The 17,978-nt window shown below is 47.4% G+C and overlaps 1 protein-coding gene across 1 annotated transcript; it reads right to left on the bottom strand.

Moving 5' to 3' along the window:
* Positions 1 to 3,666: 3,666 nt before the first annotated feature.
* LOC134522269 (regucalcin-like) lies at positions 3,667 to 16,850 on the bottom strand. Its single transcript, XM_063349799.1, has 7 exons — positions 16,539 to 16,850; positions 10,075 to 10,243; positions 9,312 to 9,494; positions 7,669 to 7,884; positions 6,058 to 6,189; positions 5,217 to 5,371; positions 3,667 to 3,896 (listed from the first exon to the last, which is right to left on the bottom strand). The coding sequence occupies exons 2-7, from the start codon at positions 10,238 to 10,240 to the stop codon at positions 3,846 to 3,848; spliced, it is 903 nt and encodes a 300-aa protein (XP_063205869.1). The 5' UTR covers positions 10,241 to 10,243; positions 16,539 to 16,850; the 3' UTR covers positions 3,667 to 3,845.
* Between the last annotated feature and the right edge of the window lie 1,128 nt (positions 16,851 to 17,978).

Here is a 17,978-nt window from a genome sequence, read left to right as displayed (position 1 = left end):
AATACTTTCTTCTTTAAGAAAACAGCAGCTGATGAGGCTGAGGGCCTTACATCTCCTCAGAGGTTATCACTGCTTGCATTTGCAGCTCACATGAGTCTTATTTTGGTGCAGGAGGAGAACCTGATATCAACACCAACTGTTTCTTTGAATTTTGGGTTGTCAATATTGCAACACACAACACAAACAAACTCAGTACACCAGTACTTTAAGCAGCTCAAGCAATCTACAATCTTAGACAAAATAAATTAATCCACAGCTGTTTCCACCCTTCAGCTGTTCTTTTGCAAACACCCCATTCCTGCTCACACACCACCCTCTTGCTCCTGCAGCCATTTTCCCATCTGCTGACCAAAGTCACCCTGCAGGTCATCCAGTAGTCCTGTTAATAGTTCATAGAGCAAGTGGCTTCTCATTTTCCAAGAGTATTTTCATGTGAATGGAGGTTCAAAGTTCTGTGTCCCTCCTTTGTAGGTAGGCTGTGCATTATTAGCCTCTGAAATCTCGGTCCACCTTGACACAGAGAGATAACAGCAAGAAGGCAGCAAAGATCTGGATTCGAAGTTGTATTTGTAAGTCTGACACTGATGTGAGTACGGAGCATGATAGGGCCAAGGTAAAATAAACAAACTATGCAATGCCAGGTCATTTCAGCAGGGCAGCTACCTCTTTGTTCTGCCAGGGACCTATTTACCCACAGTAGGTAGCGCTTGTGAACTTTTTTAAGTCAGCTACTTTCTGTCTGTCCTCTCTCTCATTAGCAAAGAGACCCTCTTTACAGTTTCTCTTTAAAATGAAGTAGGTAATCAGAACAAGAAATAGATAAACAAAGATTGCTAGAATAATCATTATGTCTCCTTATCCAGGATTAAGAAATATGTTTACATCTTCTTTCCTGCACGGAGTCCTAGGCACAACAGTAAAAGCCGGTGAAGCAAAGCCCACATCCCAGTTCCAGGCCTGTGGCAGCACATGGGTGCAGCAGCAATGCCAGCACAGATGTGATGTTTAACTAGCTTCATTCACACCCTAGCTGCACTTATGAATATTTGGAGACCCTCAGGTTACATTGAATAGGTTTTCTCAAAGACACATCTCTTCGGGAAGGCAAGAAAAGGCAGTCAGGTTGTCCCACAGGGGCTAGAAAACCTACCCTAGGAAACCAGTTGAAAGCCTATTCCCAACACACACAAAAGCTTGCAAAAGAAGTAAGTTTTATCCAGCCTGATATAAGTTAAATACACATTAAACATAGTAAATACTTAGAAAAGCTTATAAAAGGCAGAATGTACAGACCCATCCCTTACAAGGGAAGCCGGCTCCCATCAGTCACTGCTATCTTGTTGACAAGCTGTTTTATGTTCTGCCCGTGATCCACATTGCGGAGACACTCCATCAGTAAGTTACCCCTGGGCAGGCAGAATCGTCCCTGCCGTGCTTCTCACCGTGTGGGGCTGACCCACACCAACCAAGTACGAGTCCCCCAGTGACCATCTCAGAGTGTGCCCAAGGGCTATAGATATCATATTGTTCCCTACACACACAAAGGGAATGAACCCTGTCCCACGTATCCCTCCTTCATGTCTTCATCATGCTCAAGGCAAAAGGCCTTCGCCTCACTTTGCTTAACGATGCTGGAGAATAGTCCCACCATGGTTTTCAATCAACACCTTTTTTTCTTTTTAGGAAGCAAAATCACAAAACAGAAACTTCTGAAATCTGAAGAGAAGCGAAGTGGTGGGCACTTGTGTGACAGAGAAATTAATTTTCAAACCTTTCTTTCTTTTGGGAAGCCGTGCTACAATGAGAGAGAGATCCCAAAGCACTCGGACCCTGGAGCGTGAGAGCAGGACACAGAGTGCTTCCCTTTAGAGATGGAGGAAGGAGTGGCTGGAGAATTCCAAACCAGTAAGCCTGGCTTACATGCCTGGGGAAGCTCCAGAAAAAAATTATGAGGGTATTAAGGATTTCTCAAGAGCAAATTGTTTCAAAACGATCTACTTTCCTTTTCCGGCAGAGCAAATAGCCTAGTGGATAGGCAATTTTGCAAATAATTGGGTATTTTTTAATAAATAAGGTATCTCCACAGACTTCCTACTCTTTTTTTTTTTTTTAATTAAAGGTTAGGACACTTGACTTGCCTCCAAACATCCTGCCTTCACATTCCTTTCCAGACTGGGTAAACAGGAAATCTTGCATAATTGTCAATGTTCCTTATACCAATTTGGCATTGACATGGTGCCAAAGGGCATTTAACACCTTTGCTCTTAAGAACTCCCAGCAGCTTAATTACTGTTGGAATTATGACTAGGGAAAAAAACAACAGCTCAGTTGTTGAGCAAACGTCAGAATGAGCCGAACATTTTATTTCTCAATCAAGTTGTCCTTGTGCAGCTCTATGGACTCACCTCCCTTTCCAGGGCAAGGTAGGAGGGAAGCAGAGCAGTGGTCCAAGAGCCTTTTTCCTATTTTACCAATTGTCTGGTCAAGTAGCACAGGAGCAAAGTGCTTGCTAATGACCTAGAGTAATCATCTAGAACAAGTGTCTGAAAAGTACCTAATGTGGGTTTTACAGTAGACTTCAGGTAACTACATTGAAATAACGCACTTTGGAAAATCCTGTTCAATGGCCAAGTGTATTCAATAGTGCTTAGTGAATAAAGCTCCCTTCTTGGCCCCCTGGATCTCAAATTTCTTTCTGCACTGTGGCCCAGTTCAACTGGAGGGGCCAAATATACCACCTAACATTCCCCATGTCACATCCCCCTTTGAAACGGGTAGGACATTGTCCTGAGACATGTGGTTTGACCTGCCCTCTGCCTGATCTGCTCAGAACCGGACCTCCTGCTTGTCAGCAGGCCAGAAGGCTACCACATAAGGGAGTTGGGCATTATATACAGAAGAAAGATGATGAAAAGTGAGACTACTCTAACTAGAGAGAGAAGCTCAGGGGAAGATGAAAAAGAAAATCTAAAGGGAAAAGGGACAAGGGAGGAAAATACTTGAAATAGGAGAGGAAGAGTATTATAAGAAGGTAAATAAGAATGTGAAGCCATGCATGCAATAAGAAGATACGTAAAGCAAGGGGAAGTCCATGTGTATGGGTGCAAATATGACCCCTGACAGGACAACTCTACAGAGCATCCATTTTTTTGTACCGCAGGCCATCCTGGTAGGTCATAGCCTGTTTGTACCCAGACTGTGTGTGACCACTCAGCATTTTCATGGTAATATCTGAATGCAGAAAAAAAAATATGGTTGCATAGTTTATTTTCAGCAGCATAAACAGTGTCCTAAAGACAAGATGGAAGAATTCATGGCAAGGCAAATGGAAACGGGCTAGCAAGGATGTAAAAATGGAGTCTGGACACAGACCTACAAATAGGTCTGATCACCAAGAAAACACCCTGGAGGGAGTCCCACAGCAGAGGAGCAGTCCAGTTCAAGTCATCACTCTTAAAATGTTTATTAAAATGCCGTATCATTGCTGGTACATCACTGCAACATGAAAATACAAACCAGGAGTCAGATTCTGCTTCAGGAACCACACAGACTTGAAAATCCAGAGCTGGTCATCAGAAAGTTCAACAAAACTAAGCTCATGTTTGAAGAGGTTTATGGAAAGTCACAAAAGCTATCAAAGCGTGACACAGATTAACTTCACCCCTCTAAATTATTGCATCAAGCCACAGGCCCACAGAAGAAGGAATATCTTCAATTCCAAATAAGCACGCTCTCAAATGTGGGTTTAGAAATCCTCACACAGGTAAATTCTGTTCATTGGACTTTTCCTTATCAGAGTTACTACAAGATGCAGGCATTTCTTCTTTGTTATTTAGCGTCAGTGTTCAAGCAGCATAGAAATTCTGTGGGATCCCTTTCACACCCAGGCCTGTTATCTATAAGTTTAAAAAAAAATAAAAAATAAAAGAAAGGAAACAGATAAATCTCCGACTGAGTAAAATAAAAACATTCAAATGTTGTACAACAAATATCATAGCAACCTACCGCTACATGGAGGGTCCCCTGCTTCAAGAGGAACCCAAAAAGAGCCATTACATGGATTTCTTTACAAGTCTTTAAGATTATCAAACACCACTCAATAATTTTGCTAATCTACACATTATCTGTGGCCCTTACATGTGGTCCTTATCTCCATATTAACCAAACAAATCATAGTAACTTTTAACGTGCTTTGCCCATGCAAGACAAACGTGAGTTTGGAAAATACCAATTCCTTTCTAGAACCGGAGAACTGAGGAACAGAGATAAAAAAGGCAAGGTGCGTTTAATTCTCCTGTGGGCTCCTACACTCCGCTGCTTGAGAAATCTATCAGTTCTCAGTCATCAGAAATCTGCTCCAAGCACTGCTTTCAACTACAAGGTCCCAGATCCCAGACTAGATCCCCATCCCTCTTGGAACGTGTCTTTGTCATATTGCCAAACTGATAATACAGTTAGGGTTTGGGTTTTGTTTTGTTTGGGGTTTGGTTTTTTTTTTTTCACTTCCCCTCTTTTACAGCCCTTCCCTTTCATGTTGTGGTCAGCTTTATGGGAATAATGGCAATTGCTGATTAAGAACTGCATTTTACTCTCCTGGTGTACTTTTTTGCTAACGGAATGAAAAATGAAGAGAGAAACAAGTTTCAGAATCAAGAGCCCTGGACAAAATTGTGGATTATTAGTTTCTCAAAAATGTAGCAACCACTTTTAACAGATTAAAAAAATCCCAAAAATTTGGGGAACAGGATGCAAAATTTCACCCTGGTGAATTTAAGCATTTAATTTTTAAAGGAGCCACCTGTGCTGTAGACGTTTAGATTTCCTGGCACAATTAAAAACTGAGAATTAAGGGAGTGAAATTTCCAAAACCGATGAAAAGATAGCAAGAGATAGGAACAAGGCCCAGTTCTTTACAGTGTATTACAGAACATGCTATACGGGGCAGATCCAGGTCCACTGGCTGCCCTCAGGTCCCAGCTGGATAACAACATCGGCTAAACAACATGTCAACGTTATCGCTAGCCATTTCTCCAAGTCTTCCTTCCAAATGCATAAGCAGCTGTGCAAAAAGCAGCTGTGCCCAGCTGGGGGACAAGCAACACCTCTGGACCAGGGCATCAAATGAGTGGGATGAGCGAGGGCAGCCCAGGGCACCTCACTCTCAGAGCACCAGGCTTGGCGGGGCTGACGTACAGAAAGAAATGAGTTCTGCTCACCTTGAAAATCTCTCCCGCGTGAGGTTCCTTGGCTAAGGCGGCCTCATCCAGTCCATCGTACGCAGAGGTCACATACATTTCTGAGTAGTCTTTTCCACCAAAGCAGCACGAGGTGATCCTCGAAGCAGGCAGCCTCACAGTTTGGATTCTTTTTCCTGGGAAAAATGTGCAATTGTTTCCTAATGTCCATTTTCTAGGGAGCACGTAAATATGAACGTACTACTAGTGCACACAGCACAGATGTGGCATTTCCTCAGAAGGCATCTGCCCTTCAGACAGAGGCCATATCCTAAAGGACAGTTTGTGGGTAAATCAAATTCTTCCATCTGCCTCATCTCTAACTATTTTTCAGCCTCTCCTCTATATCTGCAAGGCTTTGTTTCCTTTTCTCAAAATGAAACAATAAAGTATTTGAAGCCAGAAAGGGCAGAGACACCTGGGCTGGGATGGCTGTCATTCCCTAACAGCATTTCCCACTTAAACGTTTCAATGCTGAGAATTTTTTTCTTTTTTAATTGTAGCTTTATAATGTTTCTCATAATAGATATGCAGCGCTTTTTTTTTTTTTTTTTTTTTAAGTGGCATTATTAAGAAGCGGGTGTGCTGCATCAGCATACCATGAGATCAGGGGTACCGGACGCTGGGAGGCAGCACGGGGAGCAGTGCCCTCCATGTGATCGGGGCATGGGCTAGCAATGCTCACGGCAACCCATGGGGCAGAAACGGGCAATAAACTGCACCTTCTTATCTCACCTTCAAACCATTCCTCCTGGCTGCCTTTCCTCTCAAGTTTGTGGCACGTAGGTGACACTCCACATGCACGTTCTGGCGGAGGCCTTACCTGTTTCTGGGTCTATACGAATGACTCTCCCAGCATCAATACAGGCCACCCAGAGCTTCCCTTCCGCATCAATGCACATCCCGTCAGGCATTTGCTCCTCCTTTTCTAGACGGTACAAAACCCTGGGGCAGGCTGCAGGGAGAGTTACGAAGCCAGTATTATATGGGCTGTAGTTCTGTATCAGATCCCAGTCTAACATCTTCCACACTCGTGGAAACAGATACGTTCATTTTCTGTGACAAAGGCGTGCTGCAAAATTTATATCGCATATGCATTTAGCAGATGTGTTAAAAGCCTAACTGGCAGAAACAAGCCCCCTAGTAGAGCCATTGCAGTTTGGGATTGTACTGAATTAGGGCTCCCATCATTTTACCAAGGAAGAGAACAGAACGCCTCTGTCACTCTTGTTGACCCACGAGCTGACCGCCATATCATGACTGCTACAAGCACAGTAACTTTTCCCGGACTTTCATTGCTCATGGCGGCCTGGACTTCTTTTTATGAGCAATACATCACGTAAGTAGTGACTTGAATTTAAATGTTGGTAATAAACAATCTTTCATGGGTAAAAATCAAGAACTTCACTTATTTTAATGGCCAATCAAGCTACCAGTTTTGATTAAGCCTGGACACCAACGGCTAGCAGTCTAGGCTGCAGCATGCACAGGTTGGCAAGGACATGCGCAGACCTTGGAGTGGTGCCCATGGGCAGCAATCTGCCTGCTCTGACCCAGCACCTCACGGCCATTACACTACCCAAAATTAGAGAGTCACCAGCATAAAGCCAAGGCCAGGAAACTCAAACTCATTACGGTTTTGTATTTGGAGGAGAAAAAATAGTATTAAATCTTGTTTAGAACTCTCGTCTCCTAAAGTCTGTAGAGATAGTTTTTCTCAGCAAAGTGACATCTGAGAAACTGTAATTATTTGTACGATTTTCATCCATGATTACACAAAGTCCACAATGATTAGAGTACAAAGGCCGTTCAGACATTTAAATTCCCATGGAGTATAATGGGTTGATACAGAACAAAAATATTTCACAAAGTTTTGAAATGAGGTTATATCCGTTTTGCTTTCACTTAAATTTCCTTTTTGCAGATATTATAATAAAAAAAGTTCATCTAGAAAATGAATTTAAGTGAAATTCGCCAAACATCTAAGGGTAATTTTAATTTCAGAATTGGGAAACGTCAGTCACAACGATAACTTGATTCTTTACCTATATTTCTGCGACATACATGCATGCACATACTCTATTTGCATTTATGGAGCTAGTACAATCGAAGCATTCCAGTAGATGGCACTCAAGAATAAACAGCATCCTATAAGCTAATTCTTACTCTGCAGTATAAATGGCTTCTTCCCTGCAGCTCCTTGAATGGGTCTAAATACAAGCCATCTATCCAGAAGAAAGTAGTCAAAAGTTTGTTCACCAAATACACCTGGTTTGGGAACTAAATTTGAGGAAAATCAGTCACCCTGCTGACAAGCTGTAACCAGGAGATATGAGATCTGTCAAATAAATCACGGCATATATTACACGCCCAGGTCTTGCTACAGAAAGAGTAATAGCACTACTTGTCACCCAATTTAGAAAAGCACGTGTACCGATCAGTCCAGTGTGCACATCATAGCTGAAGGCATGCACAGCGTATGCCAGGCTGTCGATGTGAAAGAAGGTCCTGTGGTCCAGGGACCAATCCAGACCATTGGAGATGTCCACCTGGTCTAACTGTTTTATTACCGAATGGTCAGGGAAAAGGGTATAGAGAGCGCCTTGCCGCCTCGCTCGGACCCCCGGTGCCGTCTCTTCAGCCATCGTACCTGAAATGGAAATGGGAGCACTGGTTAGAAAGTAGAAGCTTGCTCCTCATACTTGATCAAAAACTTCCTCTGTTACTAAGAGGTCCTAGGGAGAAAGGGACTAACCAGGTCCCATCAGGTTGATGAGGAGGAAAAGGAGCAGGTGAGGAACAACTGCCTCCCACAGAGTGATCCTGGCCAATGAGAGGATGAGTTTCTGTGTCACCATGAGGATTAAGTCATAGTCACCAAAGACCCAAAGCAGCACCACAACACACCAGGGGCTGGGGTTTTGCTCACAGCAAAAGCTGAGATGCAGGCAAGCATCACGTGCTCTTTTCGTTCTTGCTCTCTGTAGGCTACTTTCATCATTCAAATGGGCTGTGACCTTAAAATACAGGTGCTGCAAATCACAGTTGCCTCAGAAGCAAGCGGAGAATACCACAGAAGTGAGATTTTTGTCTCGATGAATTTATGCCTCAGCGTTACACTCGTCGTTTAGTTTCTGATTCTCTCCTCTCTGGAAAGGACAGAGCTCTTCAGCGATAGGACAGGAAACACTCAAGAGGGGCATTTACACCTTCTTTTAACCATGACAGACTGTCTCTGTCAGCTTCCCCTTTTAGAAGACCTCATGAGCTTGTTTTACAATGCTTGGCCAAAACCCCTGTTGAAAGCATTGATCCACCGTGCACAGCTAGGAATGGGTGTGCAAAGCGGGTTTTTCGCTCTTATTCTTGCCCTTAACTCCAGTGACACATCAGCCCTCGAGCATAACCACGAGTCACATGAATTTCCTGATTTTTGGCAAATTTGAAATAAGAAGAAAAGGCTGGCTGGCAAAACAAATACAGAGCCATTTTCACTCCCATCGGTCACTCTCCACTTCCAGCGTGGATTGCTGTGCTTGGGTCATCATTTCTATGGGAGGAGAAAAAGCACAGGGGGATCCTGGCTGCATTGCAACCAGTGGCAAAAGTCCCTCTTGCCTTCAGGAGGCCAGGTATCTCTCCCCGCATCCCTGTTTCCCGTGGGCTGACTGAAGAGGTTGTACATGAAAGGGTGCAAGCCACAGCTCATCTTCTGCTCTAGGAGCTGCATCCTCTTCTACACCCCCAGAAACCTTCCCACCTGTGTGAGCCCTTCACCGGCTTCTCACCTCCCATGTAAGCAGATGTTTGAAAACACCATCTGCCAAGTAGAAGGGGAGCCTTTCTGCCAGACAGCCCTTGTCAACAGGCTCTGTCCTCATTTCAGTCAGAGGATGCTTGTCCTCCTCCATAGGGCAGTACCCAAGCAGAGCAGTCACAAGACAGCTCATGCTTGCAACAGGGGTTTTTGCGGGGAACTCAACAGAGGAATTGAGAACATGGAATAAAATGCACTATAAAAAACACACTGGAATTAATTCCTCTTTGCACCAGGGGAAATTTCTGCCAGGAACTTACCAGCAAAAAACCTGCCCTTTGGATCCACTTTCCCATCATTGAACCTGTTGTTGGGTTTATCCTGCTCAACCTCGAGGATGGTGGTGACCACCTGAGTGTCCCAGTCCAGAAAGGCAAACCTGGTCCCCAGGGTGATGACGTAGCCCCCGCACTGTCGCAACGCTACCGAGCCAACGCGGGCATCTGCAGGAGAGAGGGAGCGGGAGATGGAGGGCAGCTCCAGGGCTATCAGTCAGCCCTACCTCTCCACACCTCACTGAGGGCATCTGGGCTTGATTGGGACAACCCTGACCCAGGAAAGGCTGAGCTGATGCTAAAATCCTTCTCCTCTGGGATCGTTAGCACATCTCACCAGCTTTGTGTTCTCCAGATCTTTCTACCTTCTGGGCAGACACAAGCATTAGGACTGTACCTTTTCCTCTGTATGTCCCAAATGAAACATGCCTTCCCACCGGGGCTTAGCAAGGGCAACGTGTGCATGGCCCTCCACACCTGAGCACAGTCCCCTCTGCTCGGCTGGCTCAGGCCACACCATGCTCAACAACATGTCGTGGGAGGCTGCGTGGAAATTAAGGGAGACCACCATGTTGCAGCGCTCCTACCAGGAGGGATAGGCAAAGGTGGACAGAGAATCACAGAATCACAGAATGATAGGGGTTGGAAGGGACCTCTGGAGATCATCTAGTCCAACCCCCCTGACACAGCAGGGTCACCTAGAGCAGGTGAAGACTCCCAAGATGAAGTGGTAAGTACAGACTCTTACCCACAGACACGCTCTGCACCTCGTTGGTGAGTGGGCTCCAGCGGCAAACTTTCTGTGAGTTAATGTCTACATAGACAAGTGCGTTCTCCCTTTCTTCCCAGACTGGGCACTCTCCCATCCTGTTCTTCTCCTTCACGACAGATTCAATTTTGATGGAGGAAGACATGGTCTGAGGGGAAGAGAGTTGATAACGGATATAATGAAAGCTCTCATGTGGATTTTTCATGCCTATGATGCTTAAAAGCAGAGTTTGTAAATGGCAAAGTCCTCCAAATCCCACATGACAGAGTAATCTAGGACATTCTTGTGACATTTCCATGGTCTCATGGCTGGAAGTGAACTTGAAGCGCCAAGGCTTCTCCTTTGCAAACCTTTCCTAAGTGAGAGCCTTTAAGCAGAGCTGCTGCTGAGGCAGCTGCCTCCAGGCAAGGGACCGCTGGGGGCATGACCCTGAGCTGGGACCAAGCTGTCACCTGGGGATCGGTGAACCCAAGGGTCCACAAGACCATGGGGAAGGACCAGTGGGCAGCAGCACTGATGGGTCAGAAGCCTTTTTCATAGAATCATAGAATCATCTAGGTTGGAAGGGACCTTTAAGATCATCAGGTCCAACCATTAACCTAATACTGCCAAAACCACCACTAAACCATGTCCCTAAGCATCACATCTACACATCTTTGAAATACCTCCCCCTTTTTTTGTGGAAAAGCAAGCCTTATTAACGCAGATATATTGACTTGCTCCACAGGAAGACGTACGCACACCCATAATACCGACTGCATTTTGCCACCGAGGCCACTGCAGACCAAGTGCCTGCTCCCACAGGGAGCCGGTGCGAATATGCCAACGCTGGGGAAGGCTCCTGCCTTTGAAATCTTGCTGCTTTGTTTTCCCTCCAAGCGCTTCATCTTCGTCGGCCCCCTCACCGCCCCAAGCCAGTGCCCCAACCCCCCCCCCAGACTCCGAATTTCGCCCTGCGCCAGGCCGCCAGGTGTAATTACCCCAGTCGCTGCTTCGGGGGGCAGAGCCGCCCGTGAAGCTCCCTCCCATCCCGGGCGCCTGCGCTTGCCGGGGGGGTTGTTCATGCCCCAGCTGCTCTGTCTCCATCACTGCTGGGTGCCTGTGGGGACAGAGGCCACTCAGCCACCAACTGGGCACCGGGTGCCCAATGCCACATGTTTGAGCTCAGGGCCCCCTTTGATGGCCTCCAAACCAGGTGAGCTGGGCCCTGGGGCCTGCCCTGCCCCTGCTGCAGCGTGGGACGTGAGCGATCGCCTCCGCCATTCAAGCTCTTACAAAAGACAGGGGCCAGCTCGCCGCCTCAGTCACCGCTGCTGGAGAGGACGACGACGACGATGCTGCTGCGCCCGCCGGCCTCAGCACATTCTGTTTTCCACAGATGGCAGAGATATTTCTTGGGAGGCAGCCAGTCCCTGACATAACGCTACTCCCGCGGATTACTGTCTTCGAGCAGGCATTGTTTCCTAGTAGGTGAGCTGGTTGATAAAGTTTGCAGATAATTAATTAGCACTAATTCGAAGTATGTGGGAAAAGCCAGTAATCACCATGAGTGGAAATGCCGGGGCTGGAGACCCGGGATCTTCCCTGCTCCCTGGCCCCAGGCATGCGTGGCAAGGAGTCACACAGCCAAGGTGAGGTCCAAACAGCCCATTTGTCAAACACATCCTTCTCCCTTCCAAGAAAAATGGCCACAAGAGGCCGGGCAGCGAGCTGCTCTGTGGAGGCAAACAGCATCAGTCTACGGCGTAAATGAGGATACGCAGCGAGATGCCAGTAAAACCTCCTGAAACCTGCTAAGCCGTGCTGGAGCCGGAGGGGTGCGTTTCCCTTGGGTTAAAGTTTTGTGTCACGTGGCTGCCGCATTTGGGACCCAAGCCTCGGAGACACAACACTGACTTCACCCTGTCAAGGTCTGGAACACACAGAGTTGCTCTTCCCCCCTGGGAAGACGGGGTTCGCAGAAGCCCAGCATCCCCGTGGCTCCCACAGAGGCAGAAAGTTTCTGGATCTGCAGGACCTGGTGGGTTTTTGTCTCGTTGGTTGTTTCATTGACTCAACCGAGCCTTTGTAAACCTTCCTCTTCCCACCAGCTCCCGTTTCATTTACTGCCCCCTTCTCCAGCTTCTGCGGCAATGAAACAGGGGCTTGGCAGGATCAGCCATGGTGAAATACTGATTCACAGACCCGTCCCGCACGCCACGCGAGGAGTACGCAATCACGCCATTGCCAGCTGTTTCACAAGGCACAGGCAGGGGAGAAGCCAGCCTGCCTGCACCAGCTGCCTGCTCACCCCCCTCATTCCCCGCTGTGATGCTGCGGAGAACCCCCCTGTCCCACGGAGCCTCAGCGTGCATCCCCCTTCCCCGGCAGCACCTCTCCCCTCCACCAAAGAAATAGCTCCCCTGTGTTCCCCTACAGCTGTGGGATTATTTTTTTTTCCAAACAGCTGAATATTTTAGCTCAAATTTCCCCCCCTGTTTTTAAGGTGGCGGCAACAAGGAGGGAAGATTTCTGCCTCGCTGGCTGAGGTCACGCTAATTTTTACAAGCGGCTGAAGAAAATGGAGGCTTTTAACAGAAAGGGTCGCCCAACCTTGAGAGAGGGAGCGCTGCCCTCCGAAAGAGTCCCCGCAAGCTGGCAGGGATGCAGTCCCCAGTCCCCTTCATGCCCAGTGGTCCACCTCCTCCCACACCCTCCCTGCCAGCACCCCATGGAGCTACGTAGCAGCAGGGTTTCACAGAACACAGCACCTCAGAGGGAAAAATGAGGAAATGACCCCCAAAAGCCTCATTCCAAACATCCCGGCTTCATCACTCCCCAGGCATCCTGCCGCCTGGCACCTTTTCGTGCCAGCTCCTCGCTCCCCGCTTGCCGCAGCACCGACCCATCAGAGATGAGCGTGCAGGGGAAAAAAAAGAGCAATTCCTAGCACAAAACACCAAATCCTGCCATATCCTCTCCAAACAAGATTCCTGAGGATAAAAACATCACATTCACCCTGCCTATATCATCTCTGCAACATTTTGGTGGTGTTTTAGCCTTCTGGATTCTCGCCCAAACCTCTCATGAAGAGCAAGGGTGTGACAGGCGTCACCAAAACATTTTCCAAGTTAAACTGTTTAAAGTTATCAGAATTTGGAAATCATAAGAAAAATTTCCTGGTAGGAACGAAAAACTAATGTAAAAACATCCAGCCTGCTCTAAAAACTGAAACCTTTTTCAGGCAGCTATTTGAAAATAGCCTTTCTAATCCTCAGTCCCCATCCCTTTGCAAGTGACCTGGACAAAAATTGGTCGTTTTGGTACCCCTCAGATACAGGTAAAATACAAACTAATGACTGGCCTCTAAAAGATTTCTTTGCTGTTTCTCTCCCTCTCTCCCCCACGCAAGCACACATCTTTTCATTTTTAATTTCAAGCTGAGGCTTTGAACAAGCAGAAAGCTAAAGCTTTTAACATGCGTAGAGTGAAACGACCGTCTGTGTAAACCAAAGAATTTTAAGAAGCCTTTTCCCTTGGCCCATCAGCTGAATATCTCTACCAAGCTGGAGGACACCTATGCAAAACTCTGCAGTTCATCACAACAACACACCCGCCGAGGGAAATATTGCAAGACCTGGGTTGGTGTCTCTTTTCCAGCGCTGGTCCAATGAAACCGGTTGCTGTTTTCCGCGACGATTAAAAATGTGCAAGAGTTGATGCTATCTGCGGGGAGCGGGTAACCTTTTACGTTTTGCATTCAGTCAGCAGTCACATGAATGATGGGGCACGGCCCAAAGCCCTTCTGAATGGTCTGGTTCGCCGTGCCAGCAGCAGAACATGTGAGAGGGAAAAATCCTTGCTCAGTGTTTTTCTCATGTCATGAGAGTGGGAGAGGAAAACTGAGAGGTTGCACCATTCGGTCGCCCCGAGGGCTAGCCCGGTCTTCCCAAATTTAGGGGCAAGTGAACATCTTGGATGATAAAAAGGGGTGGTTAATAAAAGATGCAGAGGAGGGTTTTGTTGAACGAGTCACTTTGAATGATAAGGAAAAGAATATTCTTGTGATTAAGGCATATTAGCATCATTAAGATTTGGCTCCTGTTCCCAGCCGTGCCAGAACCTTCTTGTGTGCGAAGTCACCTGCTCTCCTCCCTGGGCTCCTCACATCGACTATGCAAAGCCCGATCCCTGCCTCGGTGGGCCACGGAACCCCGGTAATGGCCACAGGTGCTGCAGGATGGTGACATCTTGCTTGCCTTTTGAGGCTTTGCTTTTTTTCCTTCTTTGTCATCTGCCGTCTTTTTGCCCGTGGGAGTCAAAGGCGGGAGATGCCGAGTGCCTTCTGCCACCCAGCCCCACTCAGCAGAGGTAGGTGATGGCGGGTCCCCTCCTGGTGGCTGGTCCAGCAAGGTGGGGAACAAGGGCAGGCTTGCTGTGGGGACAGTGCCCAAGCCGGGCAGTGAGCCAGAGCCACCCACCAGCGTTTTGGTGACAGGGCACCTCTCCATGTCCTGCCAGCAGCTGCCAGGGCGGGGGAGGCAGGGGGCAGGTTGCTGCCGGTGGCCACTGTCCCCACCACACTCAGCGAGGGCAGAAGCCACCTGGGAGGAACTGGCCCCAAAGCAGCATCTGAGAGCAGCGCGTTTCTTCACTCGTGCAAGACTTTAAGGAAATTAAATTACTTTAATTTGATGATCAAGTGATTCACGGGATGAACCTTTTTTCCCCCAGATAAGCAAATAGCCGAGATAGACCTAGTATTATCCTACCATAGTCACCATTGATTCAAATTCAGAGATTAGAAAATTACACTCCTAAACCAAATTCAAACATTTCTAGCAAAAAAAAAAAAAAAAAAAAAAAAAGAAGAGCCAGTGATATTTCCAAGTCAAACTCCTGCCAAAGTTAAAAGCAAAGTGCTTGTGGGTGCCTTGAGGACCCTCCTCAGCCTCCCGTGGGCTCCCAGCCCGTCTCCTTTCAGCACAAACCCTCTGTCTCTGCTTGCTCTCGCTCTCACAACATTTTTCACGTTACCCTCCGCTTTCCTTCTTTTAACCTAAATGACAGCTTTGAAGGGAGGGTCATGTAGAACAATACACATTTTTATTTTTTTTTTTCCACAGCATTTTCAGCTAGAAGACATATTTGAAAGGAACATTCTGGTTTAAGATCATTTTAACTGCTTTCATTTAAAAAGAAAAGCAACTGGTTCTCAGGCGCAGAAAAAAAGAAGGTCTTTTTTTTTTTTCTCCTGCAAAATATTTCCCAAAGTGTTTTTTTCTAAAGGAGTTTTAGTGGAGAAAACCACATTTCCCATTCATCTCTCTTCTTCTGGTGACTTGACTGACTTCCCCACCACAAGCTGTGGCAAAGTAAAACAAAGTCAGGCAGAGGGACGAAGCATTCGCCTCACCACCACAACTTCAAAAAAAAAAAAAAAAAAAAAACACAAAAAAAAGCGCGTGCCACTTTCCTGGCCAGCAGCCGGGATGCTGCCCCATCGGCAGCGCTGGGCAAGACAGCTGGGGAAACGCTGCAGAGCACGTCTCTCTCATTTATTCGGGTGGCTGCAAATGCTCTGGGGACGCCCCCACCGCATTTTGCACCACCTCTTACTCCTGCCTCGCTGATTTCAGCGCAAGTATCGCATCTCCCACCCTCCGCACGCCATTTCAACGTGCCTGCCTTTCCAGACAAGTGTTATTTTAGGAGGAGACACGTCTCAAAGGCTTTGTGGACTCTGTTGCCGAGTGGTGCGTCCCCGCAGAAGCAGGTGCATGCATTTGTTGCTAGCCAGCCAGAGGGTCTTTCAATTATTTCCACCATGTGCATGCCCCTGCCGTGCCCTTAACATTTGTTTCTAACCCTGCTGGGTTGTAAAGCAGAAGTTCATAGTGAAGTTGGCCGAAGGCGGCCACGCACCCCTGTACCTCTGGCTGATGCCCCACCGCAGCGTCTCCTTCTGGGGTGGCTGCTTCTCTCCTTTCCCGCTGCTTTGGTCTCCTCTGATGCAACTCCTCCTAACGCTTCTTTTTATAGCCCCTGGTTTTTATCAACATAGCGTAGCTGGGAGAGTCTATCAAGGCATTAGCGCACCAGAAATTAATGTGGTATTTAAATAATTGTATTTGTCTTCTGCTACCTACAGGCACGTGCTCAGACAATAGCTCTGGGTTTGTTACTGTAGCTTTGCTAAACCTGTCACTCCCCTCTTTTTTTCGCAACTCCCCAAATTACATTTGTGTTGCTTATTCCCCTTGAGGGTCCACCCCAGCTTTCATCACTCTAGAAATTCAACTTTGCATATAATTTGATTGTCCTAATCTCTTAAAGACACTCTTCCCCTAGACAGAGTCATCTTCTGTGGCTGTCTCCCTCTTGGAGACGACACCAGGCATGGCTAGAGTTAATGAAGACACAGTTATTAAAAACACCAGGCAGGCACAGGTGTAGCTACTCACCCCAGCGATATCCCACTTCACAGCGTTATCCTAAAGCAAAGCCAAGACTTATGTTCTCCCGGCTTCACCCTTTTGTAGGAAGGGCCTGGTCCCTCCCCAGTGCTCGAAATGGGAAGAACAGGAGCTCCCAAGGCAGCCAGTGCCGCCTGCTTTTATTTCTGCAGAGCTATTTTGCCAGCAGAGGATTAGTTGAGTTTTCTCCAGCACGGTTGAGGAATAAATACGCTTCACCTATGACTATAGATTTCGGTCACGAGGGTGAAGAAACCCTTCAGGGCACAGCAGCTGCTCCTCCTGATACAGCCTTCCCTGTCACTGGGCTCTTGCTCAACCCTAATTCAAATCAGTGCGAGTCTTTGATCAAAGAGGTGAGCCCCATTAATAAGCGAGGGATTAAACAAAAAGCCGAGAAGCCTTCCTAATTGAGGGAACCGGCAACCGCTCAGCTCCAGTTTGCCGGATCCAACGCTCCGTCATGGGACTCGAGTCAAAATACGCCAGCAGCACCTGTTTGGGCTCCTCGGGGCTGGAGCATGGGAAGCAGCTACAGCCTCCACGCTGGAGGCTGTGGCGAGGTGCGCTCCCAGGGCATGTCAGTAACATTAAAAACGCAACTCTCCTGGCAGAGTTGGCTCTTCCTGCTCATGTGATGCCTGTGAAACCAGCATGACAAAGCCCAGCGAGTGATCTTACAGAAGGGGGAGGTGGCATTTATTCATAAAATCTCTACAGAAGCTCATTTTACCTGCTCCCATTCCCGCACTCAAGAAGACACACATGCCCCAGGCATCTGCCCCAGGTCACCCATGCACAGCATGGAGGATGAGGGGCTCCGTTGGCCCCGTCCTCTCTGTGTCTCCTGTGTGCCTCTTGGCCAGTGGTGACAAAGTAATCTTTGACCATAACTTTTGTGCCCATACTAGCTGTTGCTGTCACCTTTCTAGTGCAGCAACACCAAAAAATGATGAGCAAGTGCTCTGTGTTGTGCTGGCAATCACCCTACTGCCATCGCGGTGGGGTGAGGGTGAGCCCAGGTACAAAATCTCATGGTGCAGGAACCTCACAGTTCCTGCAATGTGATAGTGATGGTAGAGGGAGCTTGTGTTTATGCCTACTCACTTTGTGCTGCATCTCTGCATGTCCATTAGTGCTCAACTAGAACAGCCCTACAGCATGGTTCCTGAGCTGCAGTTACAGAATCATAGAATGGTTTGCGTTGGAAGGGACCTTAAAGATCACCCAGTTCCAACGCCCTGCGATGGGCAGGGACACCTCCCACTAGACCAGGTCACCCAAAGCCCCATCCAGCCTGGCCTTGAACACTTCCAGGGATGGGGCATCCACAGCTTCTCTGGGCAACCTGTTCCAGTGTCTCACCAGCCTCACAGTAAAGAATTTCTTCCTAATATCTAATCTAGATCCCCCCTCTTTCAGTTTAAA

The sequence above is a fragment of the Chroicocephalus ridibundus genome, chromosome 1 (assembly GCF_963924245.1).
Source record: "Chroicocephalus ridibundus chromosome 1, bChrRid1.1, whole genome shotgun sequence".
NCBI classification, from domain to species: Eukaryota; Metazoa; Chordata; class Aves; order Charadriiformes; family Laridae; genus Chroicocephalus; species Chroicocephalus ridibundus.
This window is presented reverse-complemented; position numbering and strand designations above follow the sequence as displayed.

Bases quoted from the DNA above. Each gene is read 5' to 3' on its own strand.
- LOC134522269 (XM_063349799.1), bottom strand. From the start codon at position 10,240: ATGTCTTCCTCCATCAAAATTGAATCTGTCGTGAAGGAGAAGAACAGG. The intron at 6,190-7,668 runs GTACACGTGCTT...CTCTCCCTGCAG, and splicing joins TGTGCACACTGGACTGATCG to CCTGCCCCAGGGTTTTGTAC. The intron at 5,372-6,057 runs GTAAGGCCTCCG...CATTTTTCCCAG, and splicing joins TCGTATAGACCCAGAAACAG to GAAAAAGAATCCAAACTGTG.